The 10515-nt window shown below is 34.8% G+C and overlaps 1 protein-coding gene across 1 annotated transcript; it reads left to right on the forward strand.

Moving 5' to 3' along the window:
* Positions 1-2124: 2124 nt before the first annotated feature.
* On the forward strand, positions 2125-6544 carry LOC111902813 (nitrate reductase [NADH]). The gene is made up of 4 exons (XM_023898628.3): positions 2125-3238; positions 3539-3679; positions 4364-4596; positions 5051-6544. The coding sequence occupies exons 1-4, from the start codon at positions 2245-2247 to the stop codon at positions 6392-6394; spliced, it is 2712 nt and encodes a 903-aa protein (XP_023754396.1). The 5' UTR covers positions 2125-2244; the 3' UTR covers positions 6395-6544.
* The last annotated feature ends 3971 nt before the right edge of the window (positions 6545-10515 follow it).

Consider the following 10515-nt stretch of genomic DNA (forward strand, 5'->3'; position numbering starts at 1 on the left):
GAATCGATTTTAAATTTTATATTATTAACAGGCCGGGACAGGATTGGTCCGTTAAATCCTCATAACTTCTTCATCCTACGTCCATTTTCGCCCATCTTTTTCTCGTTATGCTACTCTTAATGAGATCTTCGATTCTCGTTTAGGTCGTGTCGGCTAAAAATCACTCGATCTAATATTCGAATTTCGGGCTATACACTGCTAAGCCGAAACTTCGAAAAATCATAACTTCTTCATACGAAGTCAGATTTGGGCGTTCTTTTCATCGACGCTCTTATTTTAACATATTCTACGACTTTAGTTTAGATTGCTAAGGCTATATCTTGCTCTATCGTAAATTCGCTATTTACGATTCCCGGTATCGTGTCGGTTCTGTTGCGAAACTTTGACGGGTCATAACTTCTTCGTTATAACTCGGATTTCGGCGTTCTTTATATCCCCGGAATCCTAGTTTCAACCACTACAAATTTATATAAAGATATCAGACTTATCTCTTACTTTAATTTTGACGCTTATTTTTATTCTTTATTAATTATACATTTATAATTAAATAATAAACACATAAATACACACAATTCACATAATACTCAAATATTTTATCTTTATTACTTCAAAAAGAGTTACAATAGTTGACCTAGACTATTACATCGTCAAAAATACTTAGCCCTGAAACCCGGGCGTTACAAGTGACCCTGCAAGAAACCACAGAAACACTCACAGTACCAGGACCATAAAAAACAAATATAAGATCCGCTAAAAGAAAACCCTAAATCGAAACAAACAACTGAAACAAATCAGTTTTAGTAAGAGATCCAAAAGAGTTATAAAACCTTTTAGATCTATGACAATAGGTAAAGAAGAAAATAGAATAAAGGATTAGAAACAACCTTTTATGACATCTTCAGAAGATAAAAAACCTCCGATGAACACCGACGAAGACGGCGATGTTTGATGAACACCAACGACGAAGACGACGAACCCTAACGCTTTGATACCATGTACGAAAGTATAAACTCAACAGTTTCCCATCATCAACATTTCATTTAAACATGAAACAGTTGGTTTACATCAAACTATTTATAAAAGAAACCTCACTACAATCACACTCAACTCTCTAATGATCATTCAAAAACAAACTGATACAAGATCTAAAGAAAATGATCTTAAAACCCTAATAGAAAGCCCTAAATTGGAGAGAACTCTGCGAGTGAGAAAACAACAAGAATAATATCTGCCCTAAATTAACTGCAACTTCAACATTAAATACATCAGGGCATAAAACCGGATTCGAGTTAAGCAACCTGCGTATTCATCCTTACCTGCATTATCAAAATATACCACAACACCCCTCTACAACCAATAAATAACAGAATATGACCAAAATAACAAAATACCTCAAATGATAAGTTTGCAACTAATAACACCTTTTAACGTGAAATCAAGAATGAGCTTTTAGAACATATAATTACGTAACAATTACCAATTATTTCAAAAAACAATAAATACTTCAATATAAAATCTATCATTGTATTTCTTAATCACAGCAATGCATATGTATTGGGCTTTCTTAATTTCAATAAGATAGAGTTTTGAATATTATAATTTAATAAATAAATACTTTAAAGGTAACACTATATACAATTTAAACTAATTACTCAATACAACTCAAGAGTTTTTTAAAATTATGGTTATTAAATGATATTTATGATGTATATATGGTTCACAAACATATGGTGAAAACCTATCTTTTAAAGATTTAACCACTCAAATATTTTATAACTTATATATGTTTTATAACTTATATATTATATTTAATAATCACTTAATGTAAGTTTAGTATAAATAATTTAATCTCCTCAAAGGTTATATTAAATTTTTGCGCAAAGCACGTATACGTCTAGTATGAAAAATAATATTAACGGACATCCAAATTAAGGGTGGGTGACTCCTGATTCACCAAAAGGCCATCTAATGTTGTCCGAGCCGCCTCTTTCTATTCCTGTTGGTTTGGTTTTCTGACCTTTCTTCACCCAATCCAAACCAAAATGACAAAACACGAGATGTGATGAGGAGATTTATATTATATATATACTAGTCCATGGTTTCCTTCATTGTATATATATACACACACACGTATATATAAGTGTTGATTAAGGCAACCTTGTGTGTGTCTCACTTTTCTCAGGCATACACAAGCAACTGGGAAACGGATCAACGACTAAAGCCAAGCTTCTCCCAACCAAATATATGGCGACCTCAGTCGAAAACCGCAACTTCCGCCACGAGCTTGGTGTATCCGCCGCTGGTGCAGTGCGTTCCGAGTCACCCATCCATGGATTCAACTATCCAGCTGTTGCTAGAGAGTTTATGACGCCTAAGAAGCTTCCCCCTGAAACTTACGATTCTAGTGACGATGAGGAAGACGAAGGAGACTATCGTGATGCCATTAAGAAGTCCAACTCCGAGTTGGAAAGCTCCGTTTTTGACTCCAGAGATCAAGGCACTGCGGATCAATGGATCGAGCGCAACCAATCAATGGTTCGACTCACTGGAAAACACCCATTCAACGCCGAGCCACCTTTGACTAAGCTCATGCAACATGGGTTCATCACCCCTGCTCCTCTTCATTACGTCCGCAACCATGGTCCAGTTCCGAACGCCACCTGGGAGGATTGGACGGTGGAGATATGCGGTTTGGTTAAACGACCTGCGCGTTTCAGCATGACTCAGCTTGTCAACGAGTTTCCCAGCAGGGAGTTTCCGGTGTCGTTAGTCTGCGCTGGAAACCGCCGGAAAGAGCAGAATCTGACGAAACAAACCATAGGGTTCAACTGGGGCGCCGCCGGTATAGCGACCTCGGTTTGGAAAGGGGTGCCATTGGTCAGCATCTTGAAAAGATGTGGGATTTATAGCCGGAAGAAAGGCGCGCTCAGTGTGTGCTTTGAGGGGGCGGAGGATCTACCCGGCGGAGGCGGTTCCAAATACGGAACCAGCATAAAGATCGAGGTTGCAATGGATCCGGCGAGGGATATCATTTTGGCTTACATGCAAAACGGAGAAAAGTTGTTGCCTGATCATGGATTCCCGGTGAGAATGATTATTCCGGGATGCATCGGTGGAAGGATGGTGAAGTGGTTGAAGCGTATCATAGTAACGACGCCGGAGTCGGAGAATTATTACCACTACAAAGACAACCGTGTGTTGCCGTCGTACGTGGATGCGGAGTTAGCCAACTCCGAAGGTAATTCATACAGTATTTTATACACGTATTTTTTTTTAAAACATATATTACTATTAAACTACATCTAATTCATAGCTGTATCTCATGCGTGACTTCAACTTTCAATCTAAGAGCAAAAGGCTAACAATACTAAATACTAACTGACAATTACTAATACTAGTTGCCAATTTTCAGACTAGAATAAGCCTTTTGATTATAGAATCATTGTCTGATATATATACAATATATATAATTCATGCATATCAATGAATCATAATATTTTTGTGATTTTGACTTTTAGTATGATTTGATTTGAATTAGGTTGGTGGTATAAGCCAGAATACATCATCAACGAGCTCAACATAAACTCGGTGATTACAACACCTTGTCACGAAGAGATTTTACCGATAAATTCATGGACTACTCAAAGACCTTACACCTTGAGAGGCTATGCATATTCTGGTAATAAATTAATGTTTTTTTATCTCTTAATTATTAACATATAGTAGTTTATTTTATGTCGCATTAAAAGATATTTAGTGAGATTCCGTGTTTGAATTATTCAATAATTAGTTAATTACCACTGGTTACGTTCGCAAAATAATCACAGCTACTCTTATTGTATATTACTTTTTACAAAAAATAATAAAACATCAACTGTTTTTTAAAGCCTCCGGTCATCATATAGTAATCTTGATTTTTAAATTGTTAACTTTAGTTTTTTTATTTAATGTTTTTTTTAATTGAAAGATATTTTAAGAATAATAAAACTTCGCTTAAGGACACTGGATTTATAGATACGGATTATACGGTAAAAAAAACAAGCTTCACATGACATGACAACTTACAAGTTTGCAAATACCACTTGTCGTGATAAAAACTTCAAAGGAATATTTTGACTTAAATGATCAATTAACTAGTTGATTAATTATTCTAAAGTGCTAAAGCAATTAATTACTATATATACCTTTCATATTCTATTTTGTAATTTACATAAACAAAACCAAGCACATTAATTAAATATCATAAGAAAAGATGACCAGTTATATTAATTTGAAGAGTCAAACAATATATTAGTCTTCAAGTGTGTTGGATATAGGATTTGACTTTTAATTAATTAAGAGAATTGAATTGGGTGATTCATAGGAAGTGGGAAGAAAGTGATACGTGTCGAAGTAACAATGGATGGAGGAGAGACATGGAACGTTTGTACATTGGATCATAAAGAGAAGCCAACAAGATATGCCAAATATTGGTGTTGGTGTTTTTGGTCGTTAGAAGTTGAAGTTTTGGACCTTCTTAGTGCCAAAGAGATAGCAGTTCGAGCCTGGGATGAGACCCTCAACACCCAACCAGACAAGCTCATTTGGAATCTAATGGTAACCTACTTACTTTTTCATGATACATTTATATTTCTTTTTTGGGTTTAATGTATTTTGCTATAGTTATTAAGATATTAGGTTTTTTTACTACTCTAAAATCAATTTTCCATTCCATAAAGTTTTACTTAAAAGTAAAATACATTATTATGTCAATTTAGTTACCAAACTATCACTATATATTTATTATAGTATTAACAATTATTAATAGATCAATCAATATAAAATAAAAAATGATCAAAATATATCATATTTTTGTTATGTTTTGTTCAAATATAGAAAAATGGAGAACAATATGGAAAACCAATTGACTTATGTGATAAAAGAATTATATTAATAAACTAATGAAAATTGTTGGTGTATATATAATTTTGTCTGCAGTCAAACAAATATCAAAATTATACGAACAACATTTATTTCATATTGCAAAGCTAATTACATTGAATTTATACAGGGTATGATGAACAACTGTTGGTTTAGAGTGAAGACCAACATGTGTAAACCACATAAAGGCGAAATTGGCATCGTCTTCGAGCACCCAACCCAACCTGGAAACCAGTCTGGTGGATGGATGGTGCGTGAGAAACACCTCGAGATTTCAACAGAATTAGCACACCCAACTCTCAAAAAGAGTGTATCATCTCCATTCATGAACACCGCATCTTTAACCTTCACCATGTCTGAAGTCAAGAAACACAACTCCGTTGACTCTGCATGGATCGTCATCCATGGCCACATCTACGACTGCACTTCCTTCCTTAAAGATCATCCAGGTGGCAGTGACAGCATACTCATTAATGCTGGAACTGATTGCACCGAAGAGTTTGATGCAATTCATTCAGACAAAGCCAAGAAACTGTTGGAGGAGTACAGAATCGGTGAGCTCATAACCACGGGTTACAGTTCGGATTCTGCTGCATCATCACCAAATAACTCCGTCCATGGTGCCACCAATTACATCACGTCACATTTAGCCACCATCAAAGAAATTACACCCACAAGAAACGTAGCCTTAATCCCTCGTGAAAAGATCCCTTGCAAACTCGTTTCAAAAACATCGGTTTCTCATGACGTGAGGCTATTCAGGTTTGCCCTCCCATCATTGGATCATGTTCTTGGGTTACCAGTAGGGAAACATATATTTGTATATGCCACCATTGATGAAAAGTTGTGCATGAGGGCCTACACACCAACAAGCACCATTGATGAAGTTGGCTACTTCGAGTTGCTGGTTAAAATCTATTTCAAAGGTGTGGAACCCAAGTTTCCGAATGGAGGGCTCATGTCGCAATATCTAGATTCAATGACACTAGGTTCTTTATTGGAGATCAAAGGTCCATTGGGTCACATCGAATACATTGGTAGGGGGACATTTTCATTTCATGGTAAACAAAAGTTTGCCAAGAAATTAGCCATGTTTGCAGGTGGAACGGGGATCACACCGATATATCAAGTGATGCAGGCGATCTTGAAGGATCCAGAGGATGATACAGAGATGTATGTAGTGTATGCAAATCGAACCGAAGATGATATATTGTTGAGGGAAGAACTGGATGCATGGGTATATAAGTATAAAGAAAGGGTGAAGGTGTGGTATGTTGTTTCTAAGTCGATAAGAGAAGGGTGGAAATACAGTGAAGGGTTCATCACCGAAGATGTCATGAGGGAACATATTCCGAAGGCTTCTGAAGATACATTGGCTTTGGCTTGTGGACCACCACCCATGATTCAGTTCGCAATCAACCCTAATTTAGAAAAGTTGGGTTATGATATAAAGAACTCTTTGCTTGTGTTTTAGAAGATCATATTGTATTGTTATATTAGATCTTGGTTAAATTTTTATTTCAAATATAAGATAAAGGCCATATATATGTACATACACTTGTACTTATAATCATATTTCTATACGAGGGAGCTTATTAATAAAAAATCATAATAATTTTAAAGCGTCTTTTAAGTCATCCTCTTAAATCAAGTGTCTCCCTTTGGTTATTCTTGATAGTTATTTTCAAGGATTAATGTCATTATAGCCCAACCAACTATCAGGTTTTGTTTTAAATAGCCCCTTATGTTTTTTTAGCATTTAAAGGGAATAAAATCCATGTTAACCTGTTTATTAAGGACCTAAAACCTGTTTTAAGGCACCTTCACCTTTAATCCCAAATCACCATCCAATCATCTCCATCCTAGAAAAACCATTGCTCCTTCATATGTGTTGTTTTTCTTTTCCTATGAATCACAACTTATATATTCAATACATTGATTTCTCCATCTCACTAATTCAAGATTGTGATTAGAAATCTTCGTGCTGTGATTCCATTAGATGGATTTATTCACGATTTTAGATGTTCTTCAACACAAGTCTATGAACTTCAAACTCCACCACCAACCATCTCCCACGATCAACCCACCACCATCGTCCTCTTACTACCAATCACCATCATCGTTCACCTGCATTAGATTTGAAAAATGATTTAAATCACAATGCAACAACCCTTACAAGAGGAGTGATATACACGAGAGAAGATGTTAAAGACCCGTCATTTTAGATTTGAAGCAACGAACATATATCGGATTGGTGTTCTGCATCACGATCTGTCATCTTCAAACCCAATATCTTTCCTTATTTCCAGATTTAGGTTGTAACGGAGCTGAGGAAATTCAGATGTTCTAGAAACTGATGGGTTACATTTCAAGCAAAATTGAAGAGGTTAACTCCATATTCTCTATCAATTTTAGGACTTCTAACATGTCTTCTTTGCAGATCAATTTGAGAACATAACAAACTACAAAGATCACTATAAAGGAACTAGGTCTGAGATATGGGAGGAGACAAGAGGCAAATTACATGCTTTTGTTGTACATGCAGGGACATGTAGCACTCTGGGTAGTGTTTCTTGATTTTTAAAAGAAAATGATCCAATGGTAAATTGTTATCTTGTGGATCCTCCTAGTTCTGATTTGTTTAACAAAGTTACATAAGAAGTGATGTACACAAGAGAAGAGGTTAAAGAACCCATTTGAAATTGTCACATAAGGAATATGGATCAATAGATTGACTGAGAATTTCAAAATGGCCCAACTTGATGGAGGGTTCTAATATTTTTGTTCCTTTTATTAAATTCCTTCTAAAGAATGATGAACTATTTGTTAGATGTTCTTCAGTAATGAAATATGTTGGACCTGATGTGGCCAATATTATTGGTGATGCTGAGAGTACAACCCACTACTGTTGGTGTCTCCATGGATTTTATTTGGTTTGAAGTCACAACCTTGAAAGGCATAATCAGATATAATCAGATAGCTACAGTAGCCGTCGAAAGTCAATGAACATGTAGGTGAACCATGAGAGTACATTGCATAATTAGACCTTATTTGGAACATAAACCTAATAAAAAAAAGGTTAAAGTGACCAAATTGGCCAGTAATAATCAAGTTCATGCCCTTGTAATGCCAAACTTTAGATTGATGGACCTTTTAAACCAAATCATGTTAGTTTATAGGTTTATAGTGACATTTTCCCTATTTTCAATAACCAAAAACATAAAACTCCCAAAGCTTGATCTTGAATTTGATTATACGAAATAAACAAAAAGAAATTACATACCTTCACTATAAGAATGAAACTCTATAGAGATGAAACCTATAGGTAAAACACATTTTGTCGTGATTAAGGGCATGTAGGGAACAACATGTCATCGTAATAGGGTTGAACAACATGTAACACTCACGAATTTAGGGTAAACATTTTAAGGGTTTATAAATTATATAAAATATATTTATACTACATACATGTTTTATGGTCAAAGATTATGGGCTTATAATATTTGAATACAACATATCTAGAAATTAACAAATTATGTCAAATAAGTGTCTAAAAATAAAAGACTATTTAGGATAAATAGTATTGATGAAAGTTGTAGTTGTTGTTATGATGATTTTTTGGATATAAAGAACGTTTAAATCTGACTTCGTATGAGGAAGTTATGATTTATCTAAGTTTTGTGTTCAAACCGATATGACAAGGTGCGCTATAAAAAGTGAATCAGAGATAGGTTGCTTTTTATCCTAAGTGATCTAAAAAAAATTGTAGTGCTCGTTAATAGGAACTTGTCCATGTAAACAACACTAAAATCAATATTCGTATGAAGAAGTTATGATTTTTCAAAGTTTCGAGTGTGACATAGTACAATAGTGTGCGATACAGAAATCGAAATTTAAAAGTAGTTGATTGTTAGCCAAAAAAATGTAAACAAGAGTTGAAGATTTCATAAGTATGAATTTTCGGTATAAAGACAGTCGAGAACGGAACTCGTATGTGAGGTATATAAGAGAAACTTGGTCCCTAAGTTTCAAAACAAAGGCGAAATCTGTTTAGATTTGTAAAATTGAAATAGACTGAGAATTATCTTACAATGTCTAAATGAAAGTTGTAGTACACTTCAATATGAGACCAACGATATAAAGACAATTGAAAATGGAATTCATATGAAGAAGTTATGAATTTCATAGCGTTATTTATAGTCTAAAATTCCTCGAACTGAAACACGAAAAATAAAGTGAAAAGTAGCCGACGAAGTCTAAATCAAAATTGTCGTACTCGTCGATACCTACGCATAGATATAAAGATCTTTGAAAACGGATCTTGTATGCGAAAGTTATGAATTTTACAAAATAATTAAAAATCAGATGGCCCAGATGATGACATGTGGCACGTTTTACGTTTTACATACACGAGTACTATATTAAGTATCCCCCTCCTACTTAGATAGTCATATATATTCTGTCTGTATTGGATCACTTCTAGGTATGTCTAGGTCAGGCAGCCTATAGGTGCCTGGATGACCGGTCTATATCAAACAGAAGGATTATAAGTTATCTACCAGAGCGAGATGACGACCACTTACAAACCTAGTCTTGTGGAATACACTAAAAGACTTATAGTCTGTAGATGTTAATGAATTATGTGTTCATTTGATGCACTCCATCCCCCTTATAGTTACCCTCATTGATTAGTGCCTGCTACTAAGGACACCCCAAGGCAATATAGTCAAATAACTATTTACAGTGATCCATCAGGATAGATCTTATAAGATCACTGTATTAGGATAAGTATGTGAGGATTGACAACGTTGGTAGTTTCAGGGAAATGTTTTCTAGATGATTATGTTGAGTTGTTGGATGAATTTTTTTTGCAGGTTATTGATGAATATAACATTTTGGGATTCAAAACCCTAAGTAACTCATCATGTTTCCCAACCTGACCCACTCAATTTTGATGCATCACAGGTAGCGATGTTAAGACTGCTGAAGATTTAAATAAGATGTTGAGTGATTGGAGAAAAGACATGCAATAGAGTTCAGGACCACAAGTCTTTACGCTGTAACTATGTTGTGTATTGATTATGACATCCTTAGAGTTTTGTATTTTGAAACATCTGTAAGTTTCCGCAATTTTTTTATTATACTGAGATTTTCCGCAAACAAACATGTTATGGATTTTCAAAGTGTAAAGAATTTTTTTGTGGGTTCTTGAAAATAGGGATAGCTACGTCCCCGACATATTGTCTCTATGGGTAAGGTGGGAATGAAAAAAATGTTGGCTGGTTTCCAAAAAGCTATAAGGATGATACATCATCCCAAAAAGAAATTAAATTAAATATATAAATTTATGTTAATCTTTTTAATTGTAAATTTGGCATTTTGTTTGAGGGTGTATGGATAACAAGTTGTCCTTATATGGTCTATAGTCTCTAAAATTTGAGTAAGTCTCTATTTCTCTTTAACCGATCGCAACTCTAAAGCCCTTCTCTTTCACTCTCTTAGGACATTAGTACAAAAATCGACATTGGCCAACAAAAAAAGTGTGGCCATATGTTGTTAGCCACATTTTATTTTTTCAGCTCAAATGTGATTAAA

This window comes from Lactuca sativa, chromosome 7, assembly GCF_002870075.4.
Source record: "Lactuca sativa cultivar Salinas chromosome 7, Lsat_Salinas_v11, whole genome shotgun sequence".
Taxonomy (NCBI): domain Eukaryota; kingdom Viridiplantae; phylum Streptophyta; class Magnoliopsida; order Asterales; family Asteraceae; genus Lactuca; species Lactuca sativa.